General features: G+C 45.1%; 1 protein-coding gene and 2 pseudogenes across 1 annotated transcript; 2 read left to right on the forward strand and 1 right to left on the reverse strand.

The window, feature by feature from the left end:
* The first annotated feature begins 3,489 nt into the window (after window positions 1–3,489).
* On the forward strand, window positions 3,490–6,435 carry LOC116834157 (nicotinamide N-methyltransferase-like). Its single transcript, XM_032796071.2, has 3 exons — window positions 3,490–3,658; window positions 5,105–5,312; window positions 6,003–6,435. The coding sequence occupies exons 1-3, from the start codon at window positions 3,490–3,492 to the stop codon at window positions 6,433–6,435; spliced, it is 810 nt and encodes a 269-aa protein (XP_032651962.1).
* Window positions 6,436–13,528: 7,093 nt separating this feature from the next.
* On the reverse strand, window positions 13,529–15,079 carry LOC116834189 (nicotinamide N-methyltransferase-like; annotated as a pseudogene).
* A 1,883-nt stretch (window positions 15,080–16,962) lies between these two features.
* On the forward strand, window positions 16,963–20,474 carry LOC116834181 (nicotinamide N-methyltransferase-like; annotated as a pseudogene).
* The last annotated feature ends 3,084 nt before the right edge of the window (window positions 20,475–23,558 follow it).

Raw genomic sequence — 23,558 nt, forward strand, 5'->3', positions numbered from 1 at the left:
GAGCTTTGGGCTGTAGTTTCTACATGGTTGATCCAAAAAGGTTCTCTTCTTTGGTTTTAAGAGAGGAATTCCTGAGGAAAGCCCTCAGTGCAACTGGCTGCATCATTTAGCAGTTTAATGTTCTCTTCAGGGATGATAAAATCAGGGAGGGCACCTGTGATTTCTCTGGAATTTACTTCATTGTTGTTCACCAAGAGAAAGCAATATAAATCCCTTAAAGAATAAGTGGGGGAGAAGGTTATCTACAAAGGGATATAATATGACTTGCACTGCTTCATTGTCACGGTCTTTAGTATTTTCATAGAATCATAGAATATAAGGCTGGAAGGGACCACAGCAGATCATCTAGTCCAGTCCCCTGCACTGAGGAAGGACTAAGGACTATCTAGGCCATCCCTGACATCCCTGTTCTCAAAAAACTTCAGTGACAGATTCCACATCCAGCCTAGGTAATTTGTTCCAGTGCTTAACTACCTTACAGTTAGGAAGTTTTTCCTAACATCTAGCCTAAATTGCATCAGGAGAGATTTAATCCCATTGCTTCTTGTCCTGCCCTCAGTGGATAAGGAGAAAAATGGATCACTCTCTTCTTTATAACAACCTTTTACGTACTTGAAGACTGTCATGTCCCCCCCACACTCAGTCTTCTCTTCTCCAGATTGAACAAACCCAATTGTGTCAGTCGTCTATGGACCTTTAATTCTTTTTGTTGCTCTCCTCTGGACTTTCTCCTGTTTGTCCCCATCTTGCTGAAGGTGTGATGCCCATAACTGGACACAAGTACTCCAGTTGAGGCCTTATCATTTCAGAGTAGAAGTCAATGTTAATTGTTAATGTTAATTTGATTCTTTGCTTTGAAACACATATTCCAGAAGTGTTTTGATTTGGGTGAAATTCATCCTGTGCAGAAGAACAGCCCCAAACCTTAGACGGACACGATGTGATGCTTATATCCTCTTCACAGGAGCGATCTCCCCTCTTCACAGGAGTGAATTCTGTCATTGTTTCCACATTCTCTGCAGGCCTTTGTCCTGAAAAACCATAGTAAGACAGTTCAAGGCGTGGCATAAGGCAGTGATTCTTGTGTCCGTATGTGCCTTATGGCCCAGCAATGGTCCCTATACAGACACACACCCATAGAGTATATTTGTGCACCTGGCAGGAATCGCATAGAGGTAAGAAGGTTGCTCCCGTCTAGAATGTGAAGGAACAGCAATGGTTTTTGCATCATCTGATGCATGAGCGAGTCTGAACAGAGACCGAATTTAGCAATATATAAACAATACTCTGGATAAAGCACTTTGCAATCTTGGGGTGAAAGGTATTGAGTTAGTACAAAGCACTATCCGTATTGTGTGTATAATAATGAAGATAATAGATTAAGATGATATCCTAAAATCTGTCAATACTAAAAAAAATATTTAAGTATCGTCTACTACTGTAGAAATGGGACAATGTCTCGATGGAACAGACACTGAGTTTTTCTCTTGGTTTCAGCCAGTGTTTCTTGCGGTGGTAGCTCTTGCTAGAATCTGTGTGCTGGATCCAGGGTCTCCTCAGTTTGTGAAGGCCAAAGTGGGGAGATCAGGAATATTACTGGCTGGAGACAGTCAGCTCTGGGGCAATGTAGTGGGCGGACTGCCCCACTCCCTGTGAGAATGGGCTATGGCAGGCCAAGGTGCCTGTGAAGCCCGGAAGCCAATCAGAAAAAGGCTTATGGGGAGCCAATCAGGGCCCAGATTGGAGGGAACCAATCAGGGCCAGGCTCACCCATATATAAAGGCTGCCCAGAGCAGAAGCAGTTGTCTGTCTCAGGCCTTTAACAGGGGAAGGTTAGTCTCCAAGGGGGAGACTAGCACCGCGGGCAGCGCAGTGCTGGGCAGGCTCAGGGAGGCTAGAAGGCTCTAGCCCATAGCCGCCAGGCTGCAGGCCCTGAAGGGAAGGGCCTAGCAGGTGCAAGGGGCCATAGGGGAAGCGGCTCAGGGAAACAGACAGAGGAGAGGAAAGAAAAAGGACAGCGAGGCTGACGCCAGAGGGTCCCTGGGCTGGGACCCAGAGTAGAGGGCGGGCCTGGTCCCCGCCCCCGCTTCCTCCTTGCAGTACATCTAGCCATTAGCTGTAGGGAGCGGCCATTATAGACTACGCCCAATCCCTGACAAGAGGGATTAGACATTGAGGTGTGTGGTTGCACATGGTGGCTGGAGTGGAGGACTGCTGATCACTGATCCCCGGAAGGGGGTCCAGATGGACTAAGGGACACTGCCGGAGGGCAGTGGCCTCGAAGAGGATGCCGCTGAGCAGGGAGCAACGTGGGTCCAGCGACAGCAGTGGAGAGCAGAGGGCAGAGCAACGGACGGGACACCACCAGGAGGGGGCGCTCTACTGGAATTGAGCTAATTCCCGAAATCACCAGCAGGAGGTGCTGTGGGTGGTGAGTCCCAACTCGTTTACAGGCAGGTTGACACTTACTAATCCAGAAGCTATTAGTGCGGCCTTAGTTTAAGGAAACAACCTTCAGCGATGACGGTCTTGTTATTGATCAGCCTGCACAGTGATCCACACCTATGTCACTGGGAGACTGGGTTGCGGCCAGCTGCTTCGCATAGAGCCACTCCTTGAGACCTCTCGGAAACTGAAACTTGTGCAGAATTCCAGAATCTGCTAAGTGGAGTGACATCACATCACGCCAGTGGCTCCCAAGGTGTTCCTTATAAAGCTCTAGTGGCCTGGAGACCCTTGCTGTAAAGAGGAGGAGCCTGCACAGAGGGCATTATCCATGAGGGGTCCTTGGGTTTGACATTCACTCCGTTGTCTGGTGCATCGGATTCCAGCTCCAGGACCAGGGCTGTAACCAGGGTGAGGTGAGCAGAGAAGCCACCCAGGATGCAAAGCCCTGGGGGAGAAAAAATGAGGAGTGCATGGAGGGGCCACCCAGGCTCACATGCCCCCTCCCAGATTTCTGCCTTCCATTTATCACAGAGATTTTAAGACAGGAGCCTGTGTATTAGAAGCTGATGGGAGCCGGCCATCCTGCCTCTACGCATTGCCGCCATGGGTCACAAATATGCAAGCTCACCCTGACCGCTAAAATGCCTAGTTACAGCTCTGTATTAGCGCCCTGAAGTCTGTGACAGGACCTTGCCCTAATCTCAGAGCCCTCTCACTATGCAAGTGTCTGCTTTTCAGCTCTAGAAGGGCAGAGGCTGGCATAATGCTATTAACTATTCACAGAACTCTATATCAGCTTCCAGCTTGGGATTCCATTAGGGACCTATAATCTGCCCAGGAGTTGTGAAAAGCAAATGGGATTAAGAAAAAAAGTTTTTAAGCAACACCAAGTTGTACATCTAACATTAAAGAGTGTAGGGGCTGAGCTCCACAGCTGCACTCTTTTTGCAGGCACATGATAGTGTTAAAAGGCAGAGATCAGATGTGTCATCAAGGACAGCTCACTGTGGACAGGGGACCTTGGGAAAACCAGCACAGTTTATGTGCAGACTCAGAGCGAGCACCATGGCTGAGTTCACCGGAGGAGATGATTACCAGGCAGAGTTTGATCCAAAGGCCTATCTCGGATATTACAAATTTGGGGAAGGCACCTGCGGAGAAGAATATCTTAACTTTGTCTTGAAACATTATTGTAAAACCTTCACTTCAGGTATGGCCTGTTGGTGGGATTTGGGACTCATCCCTGGCTTGTCTATCCTTGTCTGCTGTGACACTGGAACAGCTTCCTCACCCCTGTCCATGCCCCATGCAGGAGCTGAGGATGGGAGCAAAGCTGTGTCTCTGGGAGGGGTGAACCTGAAAAGGTTAAGGGGGATGAGGCTGAGAGCTGCAGCTGGGAACCCAGACATGCGCCAGGAACCTGCTAGGGGGCCAGAAGCAGAGCCTGGGTGTGGGTCGGCCAGACAGAACCCCACATACGGGGCTGGGAGCAGAGCCCTGCATAAAACCTGAGGGTGCTGCAGCACCTCCTGCACCCCTGATTCCTGCAACTTTGCTTGTCTGTGACATAAGAAATCAGGTTATTGTCGTGGCACATTTTGGTCTGGGTTGTGGTGAAGTATCCTGTAATATGCATTAGTTATTTGGTTTCCATGGTCACTCCTATCTGATGTGCAATGAACATGCTTGGGCAGTTCATCAAATCTCACCTTGCGGCACAGGGGGGCTGAGGACCCTTCAGCGAGTGTTTCTAGTTAAAAAAGCCCATTAAATAGGCTAAATGTTATTGTTCAGCCTTTGGAAGTACCACAGATCCTCAGGAAGCTTTCCCTATCCTCCCCTGTCTGCAAGCATCCATGCAACACGGCCTTGGACTGAGACTCACGAGACTTGAGTTCTGTTCTCAAGCCTGCCACTGACCTTCCCTTTGACCCTGGGCAAGTCACATCACTGCTCTGTGCCTCATTTGTAAAACAAGGATAACAACATTAGTGTTCCGGTCCAAAGTGCTTGGAGCTGTATAAATGTAAAGGACTAGACAGAAAAGTTAGTTATTGTTAATTATTGTCTAGCATATTTCCCCATAGCCTTCTCCTGGGAGTAGAAATTCATTTTTTTTTATGAAGAGCTCCAATTCTGTTCAAAAGTCACCCCTGCAGTTAAATTTTGGAATATACTTGCTTGCATCCCTTATTATGTGTTGCAAACTTAAATTCTATTTACAAAGCTGTTGGATTGGAAGAACCAGAGATATTGCATCATACTGTATTTTTCTAGTATTAACTTAATTAATTTTTCTAGTATTAACTGTAAACACACTGGTAAATGTGTAATCCTGGGGATTGTCCTTAAATTCGGTAACTTGTAAGGGGGAATTGCTTGGCTCAGAGGACTGGTAATAGAATTAGAGCATCTTATATTACAGAAAAACTGAATAGGAATGTAAGTGCAATAATCTGTATGTCAAAAAGCATTGAGGACTTGCAGCCAAAGCTTGGTAACACTGAAGTCACTAGGTGTTTGGACATTGCATTTAATGGAAGCAAGATTAACTCTAGATGTATTAAAACTAAATCAACTAAGCATAATGGAGATCAAGTTGCGTTTAGTCTGGTTCTGGAGCTCATTGCACCTTGAATTCTGTATTCTGAACCAGGTGTGGTGACAGGGGACTCCCTGATTGATATTGGCAGTGGCCCCACCATCCACCAGCTCCTCTCTGCCTGCGAGTCCTTTAAGGAGATCATCGTTTCAGACTACACATACCGGAACCACCAGGAACTGGAGAAATGGTTGAAGAATGAGCCAGAAGCGTTTGACTGGACTCCAGTGGTGAAATACGTGTGTGAGCTAGAGGGAAACAGGTACAGAGGCTGGAAAAAGCAGATTGCCTAAACCCCTGGTATATTGCTCAGTCTGTTTATCCAGCATCATCTACCTATACTGATCATTTGGAAGCTGCAACATAATCAGTGGTGAATACAGGTAGAAATTTTGGGGAGAAAATAAAGAGCAGGGGGGCTGTGGTTTTCAGTTATGGTAGGAGCCTGTATAAGGTCCCCATGAGGTCTCAGTATACGAGACCTTGGAGAGAGCTATCCACTGATATTGTCACTCTTCCAGTTTGAAACGCAGAGGGAAATGTGGCTGATGTAAATTCACCTGGTTGTAGATTTTTTTAAATGCTAAATTCAGACAGCGGGCAGGGGAGGGGAGAGAAAGTCCACTGAAAAAGTTTTTCTTCTAAGACTCCAAAATTCAGACAGAGGGTCCATTGAAAAAGTAGCCAGAGTTCATGACCCTGTTTGAAAACTTTGATTAATTCTGAGCAACATGTGTTAGCAAGGACTTAATGTTGCTTGGCATTCCAGCATATCTTAAAGCATGACCCGTGGAAAGAGAACTAAAGATAAAGTTAACACAAGGTCCTACAAACAGACATGACTCTAGGGAATTATGTTTTCCTTCTAATACGCACACCTATATCATAGAAAGACACTGAAATTGCAGATAACCCTTTGGAGTTCATCTTGTATATGTGTATGTCTCTATAGGGGAAAGGAGGCTGAGAAAGAAGCAAAATTAAGGAAAACCATCAAACAGGTTCTAAAATGTGATGTCCACCAAAGCAACCCCATGGATCCAATCGTCCTGCCTCCAGCTGACTGCCTGGTCTCATCACTGTGCTTGGAATCTGCTTGCAAAGATCTGACCGCTTATCGCATTGCTCTGAAGAACATCAGCTCCCTGTTAAAGCCAGGAGGGCACTTGGTGCTGAGTGGAGTTTTGGGCTGCAGTTTCTACATGGTTGGCCCCAAAAGGTTCTCGTGTTTGGTCCTGGGAGAGGAATTTCTTAGAGAAGCCCTCAGTGACACTGGCTTCATCATTCAGGAGTTTGAGGTTCGCGGCAGGGATGATAATATTGATGACAGCTGTGATTTTTCTGGAAAGTTCTTTATTCTCGCTCACAAAGAAGAAGCAATATAAATCCTTTGGGGAGTACGGGTAAAGGAAACCCTCCCTGAAGGAAGTGAGATAATATTACCAATAAACATAACAATGAAAGCAATGCAGTATTTTCTCCATCAACATTAAATACATTAACCCTTTGTTGTGAAATACACAATGCCAGTGACAAATTGTTACTGGCTAAGTACCGATCAAACAGAGCTAGAAATCTTGTTCAGTATTTTATTTTTTGTTCTTCTCTTTCTTGGATGCCTTAAAAATAGAACTAACTCATAGGTGTCCTTGTTAGGCATGAGGCTAACACAAGTCACACTTTTTAAGACCCTCAGATGCCCACACTGAACATGTTGTTTGGTTGTGAGCAGACTGCCAGCTGTTCCAGAGACTGGGCTCCCACAAAACTCGGCCAGGACATCTCAGTCTCAACCCACAGCTACTCTTGCTGCTCCAGTGCTCCTCACCCAGAGCAATGCTGCCCATACACCTCCGTCATACCAAGTGCGGCATTCATCACACAAGTGCCTCAGCTCCACCAATTATATCCCCTTAACAGTTTTTCCTCAACGTGGGTTTTGAAGCCCATGGTCCATCAGGGAAAATCTTGACACATTCCCCCTCCCCCTCGCCCCAAAATTCACTTCACAGGATGTCTCAGGACATGCCTTCTGCTTTCTGAACATTAGGAGGCACCAGTGTACAGAGCTGATCTGAAAGCAGCGTTTATAGGTAGACAGACAGACCTGGACAGTCTGTTTCTTTATTGGGTTTTTTTAAGACTGAGAGCTCTTCAGAGCAACGATTGTGCCTTCCTATGTGTCTGTGCAATGCCTAGCCCACTTGGCTGCCTCTGTAATATCAGTACAGATACTAACACTGCAAATGCTGTGTACCTATTGTCGGAGAAAAACTCAGTTCTCACTTTTTGGTTGGGTGCAGCAAAATCAAATACTTTATTATTCTCAAGTAATTGCATAGAGTAGGGAGTGCGCTAGGACACGGGGTTTCCCCAGTCCTAGGCAGGTCTCTCTACAGGTAAACAATTCCAGCAGCATTTATACTTTTTGTTACATACAATAATAAGCAACAGCTGCATTTTGTTTATAGATAGGCCATCCTGATATCTTATTTTTCTCACTTCTATTTAGACACCAGTCTACATTCCTTATATCGACACAAGATCGCAATAACTTCTCACACAGTTCTTTCGCACTCACCTCAAACAATCCTCGCTTCTACAAATCTCGCGTTAGCAGGGTTACAGCTAGCCTGACTCTTGCTAACACAGACTGTCATGCATTAAGATCCCCTACAAATCCTTGTCAGTTCTGTCTCTACTTCCACAGAGATCGTTGAGTTTTTTTTGCTTTGGCTTTTGTTCAGTGCCTTTCAGCTTGTATATTACTATAGCAGATCAGGCAAACCTAACCTGGTAATCCAGCATGTGATGCAGCTGCAGGTCTTTTTGTCTTTGTCTTTTCCAAGGAAAGCACATTCATGGCACCACAGCCAGCTTGGACACCTTCCCTCTGGCTCCCAACATGCTACTATTAACAGTCTCTCAGGGGCAGAGCAACCTGGGTGGTTCACAGATAAGGAAGTTCCTGAGTAAGCCTCTCAGGTCCACCTTGGAAAAGAACCTGTGTGTGTGTGGGGGGGGGTGTTGATTGGGCCAGACCACACCCAGTCTGGTGCCTCAGTTCCCATCCTTCTTAGCCCCCTGAGGCACTCACACAGCCACGACGACAGGTGATTCATTTAATCCCCCACTCATCGATTCCTGCTTTATTGAACCAGAAACAAAAAGACAACAACCAGTTCACCTGGCTCAGAGCTAAGCATAATCTGTTTTGTTGTCATCTTTGCAATTTAACCATGAGTGTCACAATATCTGGGGGTTTACCATAAAGCCCCACCTGCTGAAGTCACCTGATAATGTGAGAGTCGCAGCTGTTCGTTTTTTGGAGAGGTGTGGGGAGGTGGGGCAAGTTAGTTTCTAGCCTCATTGGTTTTGGGGGGAACCCTGAAAAACACGACCTGAGTTGTACGCAAACAGGCTCAGCCAGCAAAGAAAAAGGACCCAGCATATATAATTGTTATTATTTTAAAGTCCCTTGATTTTTAAGCCTGTTCGATGTGTTTTGAGGCCTTGTGGTGTTCCATGCTTGGGTTGGCCATACTGCTTTCCTTTGTTGTTAGGGTTTCCCAAGATAGTCCTGCTACCCTTGCCCAGCAAGTCTCCCCTGAAGCCATTCACCTAGTTGAGTGTTTGTAAACTTTCCCACCTGGTTCCCTTTCCCCAGCGCTCTCAGAAACAGAGTGTGGGCAGCCCCTTTTGCAGCACAGCTTGGCTGGAAAGGAGCCTCTCTATGTAGAAGGAGCATTGGGCAAAATTCTCTGCTAGTGGTGTAACTCCACCAAGGTCACCGGAGCCCTCGAGGGCCTTTGGGTCATGTCCGAAGAGGCACTGCTTCCATTTCCAGCCTTGACCAGGTCAGCATCCCAGCTGCACAGGAGGGAAGGGTGTGAAGGGAAATATGTTGTTTGTCGAAACACAGAAGCCAAGGGACGCAGGGCCAGCCCTAGAACAAATGGTGCCCCAGGTAAGCAGTGTCCTCAGCGCCCTCTTTCCGCCCCCACACACACTTGTTAAACTTTTGAATAGCTTACAGCACCCTGAGCTTGGCACCCTCCCAATCCCGGCACCTGAGTCACCTGCCCCTAACTCTGGCTCTGAATGTATGTACTCCTGTCAGATTGTCACCCGCACCCCTGACCCAGATCCCTGCCTTCTGAAGTGTCCTCAGAGCATCAGGCGAACCTGTTTATCTCAGAAGGTAACACGAGGATGAGTCGGAGGTTAAACAAACTAACTGCAAATTACTCAAGAGAGTCAGGCAAGGGAAAGTGGCTTAGTGGCACGTAGTCCTAGTCCACTTTCTCTGAGGTAAGATGAGGGGTTAAGTACCATGCACAAGAGCAATAAAACTGTTTAGATACAAGAGATGTCAGGGCAGTGCTTCGACAAACAACATATTTCCCTTCACCCCTTCCCTCCTGTGCAGCTGGGATGCTGACCTGGTCAAGGCTGAAATGGAAGCAGTGCCTCTTCGGACATGACCCAAAGGCCCTCGAGGGCTCCGGTGACCTTGGTGGAGTTACACCACTAGCAGAGAATTTTGCCCAATGCTCCTTCTACAGAGAGGCTCCTTTCCAGCCAAGCTGTGCTGCAAAAGGGGCTGCCCACACTCTCTGTTTCTGAGAGCGCTGGGGAAAGGGAACCAGGTGGGAAAGTTTACACACTAACTAGGTGAATGGCTTAGGGGAGACTTGCTGGGAAGGGTAGCAGGACTATCTTGGGAAACCCTAACAACAAAGGAAAGCAGTATGGCCAACCCCAAGCATGGAACACCACAAGGCCTCAAAACACATGACAGGCTTAAAAATCAAGGGATTTTAAAATAATAACAATTATATATGCTGGGTCCTTTTTCTTTGCTGGCTGAGCCTGTTGCGTACACTCAGGTCATGTTTTTCAGGGTTCCCCTCCAAAACCATGAGGGCTAGAAACTTACTTGCCTCCCCTCCCCACACCTCTCCAAAAAACGAAAGCTGAGATTCTCACATCATCAGATGACTTCAGGTGGGGCTTTAGGTAAACCCTAGATATTGTGACACTCATGTTTAAATTGCAAAGATGACAACAAAACAGATTATGCTTAGCTGAGCCATGTGAACTGGTTGTTGTCTTTTTGTTTCTGGTTCAATAAAGCAGGAATCGAGAGTGGGGGATTAAATTGAATCACCTGTCGTCGTGGCTGTGTGAGTGCCTCAGGGGGCTAAGAAGGAGGGGAACTGAGGCACAGCATTGCCCCCAGACTGGGGTGGGTCTGGTGCCCAATCACCACCCCCCTCCGCCCTCCACACAGGTTCTTTTCCAAGGTGAACCTGAGAGGCTCCCTCAGGAACTTCCTTATCTGTGAACCACCCAGGTTGCTCTGCCCCTGAGAGACTGTTAATAGTAGCATGTTGGGAGCCAGAGGGAAGGTGTCCAAGCTGGCTGTGGTGCCTTGAATGTGCTTTCCTTGGAAAAGACAAAGACAAAAAGACCTGCAGCTGAATCTCGTGTATAGGCAGTATAGCTCCGGGTGATGAGCACTGGAGTAGCAAGAGTAGCTGTGGGTTGAGACTGAGATGTCCTGACCGAGTTTTGTGGGACCCCAGTTCCTGGACCAGCTGGCAGTCTGCTCACAGCCAAACAACATGTTCAATGTGGACCTCTGAGGGTCTTAAAAAGTATGAACTGTGTTAGCCTCATGTCTAACAAGGACACCTATGGGTTAGTTCTATTTTTAAGGTACCCAAGAAAGAAAAGAACAAAAAATGAAATACTGAACAAGATTTCTAGCTCTGATTGATTGGTACTTAGCCAGTAACAATTTACAAAACTAGCTTGCATATTATACTGGCTGTAAAAGAATTTCTGACATGATTGAAAGCAAACTAGTCAGGATTCAAGCAGGTGGAATTAATATTGAGCTGTTTATTTGATTAATTTTTTAAAAAAAGCAAATTACATCCTAGAAAACTAAATAACCCCCCAACAAACAACTAACTTTAACCCATCTCCTCCCCAAATGCCTGGGATTAAAGGTGGACTTTGCAGTGTCCTAGAGCTGGGATCTGACACACCAGACATGGGAGAGAATTCCAAAACAAAGGACCTCAAGTTCTCTGGGCTTTTTTTGGTGGGCGAGGGGAAGGGACTAGGAGGAAAGCTGAAAGGCAGCTGGCTGTGGTGGTTGCCATTGGAGGTTTCAGTTCATCAAACATCCCGTTGAACCTGCACGTTGGTTTGCCTCCAGCCCCTACCAAAGGAACTCTTGCTCTGAGCCCAGCCCCGCCACCAGCACTTTGCACACCTCCGCTCAGGCACAGAGAAGGGAACTGACTTTCAGTCACGTGGTTAAGACCTTGAATTGTGTTTGGCAGCTCAGGCACATCTCTGAGGAGATCTGACATGACCAGGTGCTTGGGCCTGAAGCTCTGAATGCTTCTTCCAGCCCTAGACCTGCAGTCCATCCAGATTCTTATCTGGAATTCTGACCTATCTGATCAGTCCAGCCAATGACCTCCCACTTTGTGAGAGCAGCCGCGAGAAACTGGGGAGCATAAAACCTTGGTAAAATCCAACAACATATGGCCCAGGCCCATAGAACATTACAGAATTATATGTAATATTACAGCTGCATTGTGCTTTGCTGGTAAAATAGTGTGGATGATACATGTGGCAGAGACTGGCCCATGGTGGGGGTAACGACCAGACTATCTTTGGGTTCCAGTATCCCTGGCTACTAGAACAGTCCTTTGCATGCTCTTACTAGCCTGTGCAATTTAGAGTTGCCCTGCAGCTGCTCTAACTTTTGCAAAGGGCTGACCTGGCTGCCCATCAGTTAAAGGATCAGGAGGTAAACGGGTGGGAGAAGAGAAGAAGGCACAAAGACACGTTCATCTCCTCACTTCAGTTGGGTGCTGCCTGAACACAGACTGGCTGGCCCAGATGACCAAGCCCATGTTGTCTAATTCTATTTAAAATTACATTTCAGCAGAAACCTGAACTAGGGGACAAGAAATTAAGATTAGAGCCCATGAGCCCATGCTCGTTAAAGCAATGGAAATCCATGCACATTGGATAGGGTTCGAATAGAGCAAATCCTCCTCAGTATCCTCACTGGCAATATTTAAGAAGGCTGGTTTTTTTCACAGGAATAAAGAAAAATTTTTCATAATGCATGTTACTACAGCTGGGTGTGTCCCTGCCTGTGTGCTGGTGACAGTGCAAGACCGGGAGCATGTCTACAGCTTGTCACAGCAGCACAGAGTGAGTGGGAGTCCAGGCTGGTGAGTTGGGAGGCTCAGTTGTACACATGTTCCAGATGGCACCCCGGGGGAACACATCACACCTCTCACCATGTGGCTCATAGGAACTTTACTTTGGTAAATGTGAAGAACCGAAGTAGAACTTGGGTAAAAATTGTTCAAAAATTGCAATAATTTTTAAAAATAGCAACCAAAAATTTTCTCTTGGAACTCTCGTCCTGCAGGGAAGCGTTTCCTCAGTTAAGTTCATCCTGCAGCAGCAATTTAGCTGCTTATATTCTCCTGCATTTGTCATGGGCATTGTGTATTTCACAGCAAAGGGTTAATGTATTTAACATTGATAGACAAAATACTGCATTGATTTCATTGTTATGTTTATTAGTAAGGTCAAGCACTTAGGGATTAATAATAAGAATTTTCGATATACATTGGGAACGCATCAGTTGAAAACAACAGAGGAGGAGAAGGACGTTGGGGTATTGGTTGATCGCAGGATGACTATGAGCCGCCAGTGCGATATGGCCGTTAAAAAAGCAAATGCGGTTTCAGGGTGCATCAGGCGAGGTATTTCCAGCAAAGATAAGGAGGTGTTAGTACCGTTGTATAAGGCGCTGGTGAGACCTCACCTGGAATACTGTGTGCAGTTCCGGTCTCCCATGTTTAAAAAGGATGAATTCAAACTGGAACAGGTTCAAGACGGCTACTACCTAGGGCTAGAATGATTGAGGAATGGCAAAACCTGCCTTATGGAAAGGAGACTCAAAGAGCTTGGCTTGTTTAGCCTAACAAAAAGAAGACTCCAGGGGGATATGCTTGCTCTAGATAAATATATCAGGTGGGATTAACGTTAGGGAAGAGGACGGGCTACTAGAAGATGCTGAGGATAGGAAAACCTGGCTTATTGAAAGGAGACTCAAAGACTTGGCTTTTTAGCCTAACCAAAAAGACTCAAGGGGGATATGCTTGCTCCTATATAAAATAATCAAGGGGATTAACGTTAGGGGCATGGGTCACTTGCTGGTGGATTCTCTGCTTGAGGTCTTCAAACCACAATTTGAAGACTTCAATAACTCGGACATAGGTTAGGGGTTTTTATAGAAGTGAATGGGTAGGGTTCTGTGGCCTGCTTTGTGCAGGAGGTCAGACTAGATGATCATATTGGTTCCTTCTGACCTATGAGTCTCTCTCACTTCCTTCGGGGAGGGTTTTCCTTTACCTGTACTCCCCAAGGGATTTATATTGCTTCCTCTTTGCGAGCGAGAATGAAGAACTTCCCAGAGAAATCAGAGCTGTCATCAATATTATCATTCCTGATGAGAACCTCAGACTCTTGAATGATGAAGCCAGTTTCACTGAGGACTTCCCTCAGAAATTCCTCTCTCAGGACCAAACATGAGAACCTTTTAGGGCCAACCATGTAACAACTGCAGCCCAAATCTCCACTCAGCACCAAGTGCCCTCCTGACTTTAACAGGGAGCTGATGTTCTTCAGAGCAATGCGATAAGCGGTCAGATCTTTGCAAGCAGATTCCAAGCACAGTGATGAGACCAGGCAGTCAGCTGGAGGCAGGACGATTGGATCCATGGGGTTGCTTTGGTGGACATCACGTTTTAGAACCTGTTTGATGGTTTTCCTTAATTTTGCCTCTTTCTCAGCCTCCCTTCCCCTATAGAAACATACTCGTATACAATACAAGATGAACCTCAAATGGGTATCTGTAATTTCAGTGTCTTCCTATGATATAAGTGTGTGTATTAGAAGGAAAATATTGTTCACTAGAGTCATGTCTGTTTGTAGGACCTTGTGTTAACTTTATCTTTAGTTCCCTTTCCACGGGTCATGCTTTAAGATATGCTGGAATGCCAAGCAACATTAAGTCCTTGCTAACACATTTTACTCAGAATTCATCCAACTTTTTCAAACAGGGGCATGAACTCTGGATACTTTTTCAGTAGACTCTCTGTCTGAATTTTGGATTTTTAAAAAATCTGCAGCCAGATGAATTTATCCTTGCCTCTGCATTTCAGACTGGAAAAATGCCAATATCAGATAGCTCTCTCCAAGATCTTTGATGCTGAGACCTCTTGGGAACTCTACACAAACTCCAACCATGACTGAACACCACATTCCCCCTGCTCTTTATTTTCTCCCCAAAATTTCTGCCTGTATACACCACTGATTATGTTCCAGATGATCAGTACAAGTAGAGATGATGCATAGACAGACTGAGCAATATTCCAGGGATTGAGGCAATTTGCTTTTCCCAGCCCCTGTACCTGTTTCTCTCTAGCTCACACATGTATTTCACCACTAGAGTCCAGTCAAACGCTCCTGGCTAATTCTTCAGCCATTTCTCCAATTCCCAGTGGTTCCGGTATGTATAGTTTGAAGCGATGATCTCCTTAAAGGACTCACAGGCAGAGAGGAGCTAGTGGATGGTGGGGCCACTGCCAATATCAATCAGGGTGTCCCCTGTCACCACACCTGGTTCAGAATACAGAATTCCTGGAGCTCATTGCACCTTAACCAGACTAAATGCAGCTTCATCTCAATTATACTTAGTTGATTTCTTTTTAATACACCTAGCGTTAATCTTGCTTCCATTGAAGGCAATGTCCAAACACCTAGTGACTTCAGTGTTACCAAGTTTGGCTGCAAGTCCTCAATGCTTCTTGACATTCAATTTAACATCAGATACCCTTTTTATTTCTCTTTCATTTCTATTCAGTTTTAGTTTTTTGTAATGTAAGATCCTATAAGTCTATTACCAGTCCCCTGAGCCATTCAATTCCCCCTTACAAATTACTGAGTTTAAGGACAATCCCCAGGATTACACATGTATCTATATGGTTGCAGTAATAGTTACTACTAGAAAAATACAGTATGATGCAATATGTATGGCTCTTTGAAATCAGAATTTAAATTTCCATCACATCTACTTCGTAATAAGAGACGCAAGCAAGTATATTCAATCATTTAAATGCTCTATCCTGGTCTGTGCCATAACTGCTGTCATAGTTATTGTATATGTTTTTTTTCAGACTTGGTGGTTCATCCAGATGGGGCAGATAGGCTGTGTCTATTATGCCCGGAGCAGATTATCAAGAGATGAGCGTTCTTTCTGACGTGTGTGTCAAAATCATAATGCAGCCCCCACCAGACCTTCCAGATGTGTGACCTTTGAAATGAGAGTCAAGCAGCTGGCTGGATCAAGTGACACTTTGTCACATGAACCAGAAAAGGTGGGGGACCGTCAGGCAGCTGGCTGGGTTGAGTGGTGTTTTGCTACTCGATGCTACATGAGCCACGAGATGCGGGGCATATTGGGCTCTGCCCAGAATACATGTAACTGTGTAACCAGGTCATCACAACATCCCCTCCGCTGCCATGTACTGCTTGTTCCTGGTTTGATTGTGGTGCATATGGATATCTTGCAGCAGTGCCACCATCATAGGCTATGGTGGCATCAGAACCTACAAGCAGAGACATGTTGGGACGAACGGTACCCGTCCGGTAGCCAGAGAGGGGCGTGAGATGATGCAGTTCCCTCTCTGCTGAAGGCCAGGGCTCAGAGAGGAGCCGGAGTCTGCAGGAAAGGCCATGGAATCCCACTTTGTGCTTCTCTTCGGAGAAGCAAGCGCGAGTAAGAGAAAAATCAGCCCAGGGAGAAAAGGGTTGAAGGTTCATAAACGGTTGGAGACACACTGGAGCTGGGGGCTGTGATGCTGTATGGAATATGGGTGACCATTTATGGTATTATTAACACCAATGTTATAAAATTGGGATGAATCATGCTAGATATGCTGTGTAAGGTATCAGTGAACATGTTTTGATTTTCCAAGTCTGATAACCTTGTTTATATGTTTGTATCACCTTTGTATTGTGACCAATAGATATATAGGGTATATCTGTATTTCCAGACTTGTGCTGTGTTTCTGGGTGACACCCTTAGCCAGTCTGGCGACAGCACTGCCTAGCCTGTTCGATGGTCCATCAAGGATCATCGGCTGTACAATTGACCCATTGAGAGAAGGCAGCGGATACACCTTATGAGTCAGCAAGGTATGTAGTAACTGGAGTAACTTTTCTACAAACAAAGCTCAAAACAAAGTATTGAAAGATCCATCCAAGCTGTGGATGTGTTCCAGAGGGACTTCTAAGCCAGCAAACTCACCAATACTCCTAAGAACATGATATACGGACTTGGAAGTCTCTGAATCTATTTGAGTGCTTTATCATTTAACTCTCTATAATAAACCTTTAGTTTTTGACACTAAAGGATTGGTTGGCAGCACGGTATTTTGGGTAGGCTCCAAACTAATATTGCCTTGGTAATGTGGCTGACTCTATGGGGTCAGAAGGACGTTTGGTATATGTGAGCAGAGTTGTTAAATAACTTCTCACTGTACTGGACCTAGGTGCTAATTGGGAGCCAGAGAACTGGAATGCAGTAAGGCGGCTGGGGGGGATTTCTATTTTTTGAACTTCTTGATAACCAGTGTGGGAGATCAGAAGCACAGTCTGTGACTGGCTGGTGAGTTTAACTTCATTGTTAACCACTAGTCTGGGGAGTCTCTGCTCTCCCTTCTGCAGCCTGCCCTGACCTTGGCATTTTCAGTGAGGGCACCCCGGGTCACAGGAGCATGTGAGGGAGTTGTGGAGAAAGCCGGTAATCTGATAATTGGACAAAAGAAGGTGGAGCTATGGCTGGGAAGAGCAGAGGAACCCCATATTAACCCAGATCCGGAACAGCCAGGCAGTTGGACGTTTGCAAACTCAAAAAGAAAATGGACCAGAGCTGCCCTAAGAAAGAAGCTTTTGAAAAACGTTTTGATCCAAAAGAGTGTTTGATAATTTATTGTTCCTTTGACTCCACAAATAGTGAAAAAAATGATATTTTGGTGTTTCTTCTGATAAACTTCTTTAAGACCTTCATTTTGGATGAATCGGGTGTGTTTTGTGCCCTTCTGTTTGCACAAAGGCAGTTTTATAGTGGGATGCGTGTTGCTGTAAACATGATTGTGTAGGTCTGTATTTCTTTTAGTGGAGGAGATTTTCCCTAATTATATTTCTACCCCTACTTTATGGCATGATGGGTCACAGTTGGTCATCCTCATTACAAAAGCCTGCCACAATAGGTGCACTGAGAGTAGTATTGTGCTCTAGCATAATAACTCTTGTGTGTGCAATGACAACACTGGGCTGTGCTAATGACTAAATGAGTCTCCCAAAGTCAACAGGAGAGTCTGAGATGAAGCATAAAATGGAGCCCACTACGGCTGAAGAATCAACAGTGGAGAAGGTGCACCTAGATCGTGGCAGCATGGAAGAAGGGAGAGGGAGCACAGGGTCCTTTAGTGTGCTGTGGTTGGCAACATCATTGGTGACAGCGGGTATGGAACAGACCAGGACAGAGCAAATCCTCCTTGACTAGTTTTTGCCTCAAGTACAGTCTCTCTACAAGATTAATCAGCTCTTCATCCCATGCAGTGGAGCTCTGTGCCATTCCCCAACAAGCCCTGGTCCCAGTATTGCGATGACGAACGGCTGGTGATAGATCAGAAGTCAGCATGTGCCATTGAGCCAGGAGTTGGTAGTCAAGGAGCTCCCCAGCTGTCCCTGAAAGAGGGACTTTCTCCCAAGCTGTTCATGTATCTAGGCTTGTGGGCCTGTAGAATGTTCTTTGGGCTGTGTGGGTATTGCTAACTCCAAGCCAAGTGAGCTTAAATAACAGATTTTAAAAAATAACACATCTTGGTGCCTTCTGGATTTTAAGCTTTTCAAGTTGTTATTTTTTTAAAGCTTTCTCCACAACTCTTCACACTAGAAACTAGCTTTTATTGAATTTATTTATTCAAATGAAAGATGAGATGAGATCTCCCAGTGCCAGCTTTAAAAAAGACACGGACGAATCAGAGAGGGCCCAGGGGAGAGGAACAAACAAAGAGAGAAGGCTTAAAAATCTGACTTACAGGCAGGATTGTCAGAATTCAATTTTTTTTCATAATTTTAATGTATAAGAAAAATGTTTATTTTTAAGTTTCTTTATTTTGATTGATTTAAATTTTCATATTTGTGGGAAATTATATGACATTCAGGTGGGAGGAGTCCTACAACAATTATTTAATGACAATAGACACTGAGATTTAAAAGCTAAAGTTTCATAACCTTTAAAAGACCAATTTTCAATATCACATGTCAAAATATTACAGCTAAATACCCTTAAATCCAAGTCAACGAAGTTCTGGAGCAGGATTTCTCTTACTTTGTCTAGCTGTATATTTCAGATATTATCAATGGAAATGCTTTTTAGTCAGTTTGTGTATGTGTGGTGAAATCAACCTTTACTGACGTTTACTGATACAAATCAAATCCTTTTCAACCTACTTGTGATGCAACCTCATCTTACCATCCCCTTCATAAACTTATCAAGCTCAGTCTTGAAACTAGTAAAGGGTCCTTCGCTGCATTTTACCTCTCCTACAACCGGCCTTTTGAAAACCCTTTATAAACCCAGAGGGGAAATTGTCCAGCTTTCACCCTCGGCCCCCCAAACCTCCTCCACTCCCATCCTCTGCTGCTGTATGTGCTGATACACAGGTATTTTGCTTTGGTGTTAAAGGCAACACCCTGATTCGTATTGGCGATGCTCCCACCATTTTTGAACTGCTCTCTGCCTGTGAGTCCTTCAGGGAGATCATTGTCACAAACCATATGGATCTGAACTTCCAGGAAGTGCAGAAATGGCTAAAGAAAGAGCCAGGAGAATTTGACTGGACTCCGATGGTGAAATACGTGTGTGAGCTGGAAGGGGATAGGTACGGGAGGGAGACCTAGTTCTGTTAAATCCCTTTTAATTTGTGGCTCTTCCTTCCCTGGGGTGTTTTTTTCCTAATAATCATTATGTATTATGGTGGTGTTAAATAAGTATAAAAAGAAAGAAATGGATTGAAGGAAAGGAAAAAATTTAAGAGAAATCTGGAACCAGGACTCCCCTCCAGTGACCCCAGCAAGGGATTCCTATGAATTCAGCAGACTCAGGGCTTGAACTTGCAATGCTTACAAGAGGATGGTTTACTCCTACAAGCGTAAATTTCCCCACTCCAGAAAGGTCAACACAAGGGCCATGCCTTCAAAATGGGCCATAAGTGCCAGATGTTCCAAACATCTGAGCACATAGGGTGCTGAGCTCCTTAGATTATTGGCCACACTTTATATAATCTTCCATTTATATGAATGGGCTGCAAAGAGTGAATAAATGGTAAGTACATGTTTTAATAAGGGCTTAGTCTATTGCTCAAAATTGTTACACAGTCCAACAGATCAATGGATAGCTTACAGCAATTCACACCATTTTCTACAGATTTGCTAATAACCAAACATTTACGACGCATAGTATTTTTGTCTGTAAGATGCCTGTGTTATTTATTAACCATTATAAAACCATTATAAATGGGAGCTTCATATAAAGTGTGACCAACTCTGGCTAAATGGGAGCTGAACTCTTATGAAAATCGGCCTTAAGCAGGTGAATTCCATTCCACCACTGAGCCCATGGCAGATATATTTACTGTGTGAAATGGTCCGAGATATGAAGGGCTCTTTGGCTCAACAGTAGAACATTTATCTTCAGTGTTATATTTATCTTTCCAGGAAAAAGTGAGCTGAGAAGGAAGAGAAATTACGAAGAACCATTAAGTAGGTTCTGGAATGTGATGTCACCAAATTCAACCCTGTGACCTTAGCAGGGGGCAGAGACGCAGACTGCTTGCTCTTGTGCTATTGTTTGGGAACAAGTTGCAAAGACCTAAGTACCTACTGTGCTGCCCTGAAAAATGTCAGCTACCTGTTAAAGCCAGGGGGTCAATTGCTGGTGGTGACCACAATGAAGTGTCCCTGCCTCTTTCTGGAGAAGGAGTTTCTGGAGGAAGCAGTGAAGGAGGCTGGTTATGATATTTTGAAGTTTGAGGTGACTCCCATATGCTATCCAAGTAGTTTGTTAGAGCATGACGGGATCTCTTACCTAGTTACTTCCAAAGGGAAAGGCAAAGAAGATTAAAGAGAAAATACATCAGTCCAAGGCAAGTAAAGAGGCAGAATAGATTACCTGTAGATGCTGGTAAAACTGAAGATCAATGTGTGCTATGGAGCTTTAATGACCTCTAAGCACCTTGGAGAACTTGTTGTTTGTTTAGAATGCACTAGCCTGAATCCCTTGTTCTGCCACTAAAGCTGCCCTCATCCCTGTCCTTTCGCATACAGAGATGCCAGCTATGTTTTGCCTAGGTCAATGTTGCAGCTGTGCAGTCAATAATAATTACATAATGAATCATATAAAGTCTCTCTCACTGATAACGGACTGGAGCCTGCTCCCAATAGTCAGTGGCAAAACTCCTATTGCAGAACTGGGCCCAATCAGTTCTGGGTTTGGATTTATTGATGGATGAGGTTTAGAAAGAGGATAAAAACACATCTACAGATCCAACCACCGCAGACCTTTAAGAACAGAGGTTCTGCCCCTGAGCTGACTCTACGTTCAAATTTCACAAATAGCTACATTTGATAATGGGTTGAGCTACTCCTTTCTAACCCAAATTTTGCAATTCACAACCATGTCATGTGTTTAGCTTTGTGCTTTTCTATGCCATCTGCATTAGACTGTGAATTGCTTGGGGCAGGCATCATGACTCCTTGGGAGTCTTGTCTCCCAGCACTGAGAACAAGGCTCACACTGTACACATTGTCATCAATAACGGCAACAACCTCGCTGTGATTTCAGCATTGATCAGGTTGAACTGATTGGCTGGGGCTTGACAGCTGCATTGGCCCATGGGTTTGGATGAATGATTTGTTTTGGTGAATAATTGTAATCTCCATCCAGTCCGTGCTTGCCTAATAAAGGTCTGTTTCCCATATGCAATAATCTATGTTTCCAGGTCTTCTTATTACCTTTTCAGAAGGAGATTTACAGGTTACTATATCTGGATTAAAACTATATCACTATGTCTACACCGGGATAAAAAACCTGAGTCTGGCCCAGGTCAGCTGACCAGGGCTCATGGGGATTGAATTCAAGGGCTGAAAAATTGCTGCATAGACATTTCTGCTTGGACTGGAGGCCGAGCTCTGGAACCAGACCAGCCACAGCCATGCCGCAGCTCTTTTACCCCTGTGTAAACATACCCGGAGTCAGTCCTCTCTTCTCTTTAGGGGACACAAGTGAAAGGCTCTAAATTCTCTCCTGAAAACCCTCTAAAGCAGAGGCTCAGTGCTGAATGTAAAAGGCAAGTTGAGTGAAATACCACTACAATTTTTCTCTCCCCAAAAGGGGAAAAATCACAACCAATGTACACCTCTCACCACTGCAGAATACATCCAAAACAGGTGAAAAGATGTTGCAGATACCATTACTGCGCATTTGGCAGATGCATTCTTGGGGATCCATCACACATCACCAAAAATGATAACAGCGGCTCAGTGAGAGCCTGTAGCTTGCTCACGTGCCCTGCTCCAATGCCCCTGAAGTTTCCCCTTAAACACCAACTCAGATATATTTCATTCCCCCTCTCTTCCATCAACAAACACTTTTCTGCTTCCTGTGAGTTCTGCAAGAATCTATCTAAGTGTGAAGAATGAAACCCCCCATGGTTGCATGAAGAATGCAATTTGCATGTGCAATAATTGGTTAAAAGTGTCAACAGGAAGGGCTACTGGTATCCAGCAGGATCAGAGGGCAAGGCACAGATCCATTGTGTAAGATGTAATGTCCAGATAAGTTTATCCTCCCGTTAAGCTAGCAGACGTAGGCAGGAGATAGTGAATAGAGATGGCCAAACATATGACATTTCAGAGGGACCTGAGACTTTTTAAGTTTTTCTCAAATAACTAGCAGGAGTGAAAGACCAAGCCCAGACTAGCCAGTAGCTTGAGCTACTTTGCAAGTAGCCTGGAAAAAACAGATTCTGCTTTGCCTTATTTAGAGCAGTGACGAGAACTTCTCCCACCCCTCTACTGATTGCCCTAACTAGCAGGCTATTAGCTATTAGGTGGTGAATTTCTGCTGTGTTGTGCTCTGCATTGTCTGCACCAATGCTGCATTACAGCTGGAGCTATTTTAACTGAAACATGATTGCAGACCTGGATTTATCTTTTATCAAAGGAGATTTTCTTAGTTACTTTTCACCCCTGGTGGTAGAATGGGATGGGTCAGTGGTTCTTGTTAACAGAGCCTATCAGCACAGCTGCATTGAGTGTAACATTGTCCTCCAGAGAAATGACCAGTAACTCCAGTTTGTGCAGTGACAGCACTGGACCGTGCCCACGAGTCAGGTGGGTTATCCATAGTCAGTGGGGGAGTAAGAAGGGGAGCATAAAAATGGGTCTGCTCAAAGTCCAAGGAGCAACACTGGAGGAGATGGAACAGTACCGGGCCATGGCAGCATGACAGGATAAAGAAGAGAGAAATGGTGAGCACGCATGCAGGGTTTTTCAGGGCAAAGGGTGCAGGCATCAGAGAAAGCATGGGAGATGGTGCTCACCGCACAAATCAGGACAGTGTAAATTATCCCATCTCACCCAGTGCCTAGATTACAGTCTCTCTAGCGGTATGATCAGCTCCTCATACCATGCAATCCTCCATCCAGCCCTAGTCCCAGAATTGCACGGATGAGTTGATGATATTAAAGAAGCCAGCATGGGCCATCAAGCCAGAAGTTGCCCGTCACGTAGTTTCCGTGGTGCCACTCGCAGCAGATGTTTGTCCCAGGCTGTTCATGCTCCAGGGCTTGTGACCACCTGGAAGATACTTGAAGTTTCAGCTGTAAACAAAAATGCCAAATACTGCAAAATTCACAATTAACATGATAAGATGATGCAACACTGCTGCTTTATTTGTTCCCTCACCTTGGAGCCAGGGTACTTCTATGTGCAATGTTGGATGGAAGGTGAGCCATAGTCACGCCCTGTTTCTTGGCAGTACACCATCTGTGTACAGCCACTGGGCACTACAGTCAAGGGCTGCCTATCCATAACCAGCAACACGGCATGTAAGGTGACTCTTCCTACTTCACCGTCCCAGACCTTGAAGTTCTCATTTGAATGGGGCTCAAGCAAGCCTAAGTGACAGTTTTTAGCCTGTTACATCACATCTATTCAGACTGTTGTATCCATTGCTCATTGTCACAATAGACCTTTCACATGATGATCTCAAAGCATTTTACCGACATCCTTGCGTGAGGGGAATGCTGTATACAGGGTCCCTCGT

This window comes from Chelonoidis abingdonii, chromosome 18, assembly GCF_003597395.2.
Source record: "Chelonoidis abingdonii isolate Lonesome George chromosome 18, CheloAbing_2.0, whole genome shotgun sequence".
Lineage (NCBI taxonomy): Eukaryota > Metazoa > Chordata > Testudines > Testudinidae > Chelonoidis > Chelonoidis abingdonii.

Excerpts from the sequence above, each read along its gene's own strand:
- LOC116834157 (XM_032796071.2), top strand. The coding sequence starts at position 3,490 with ATGTGCAGACTCAGAGCGAGCACCATGGCTGAGTTCACCGGAGGAGAT. Across the intron at positions 3,659-5,104 it reads TTGTAAAACCTTCACTTCAG|GTGTGGTGACAGGGGACTCC; the intron begins GTATGGCCTGTT and ends ATTCTGAACCAG. Across the intron at positions 5,313-6,002 it reads TGTGAGCTAGAGGGAAACAG|GGGAAAGGAGGCTGAGAAAG; the intron begins GTACAGAGGCTG and ends ATGTCTCTATAG.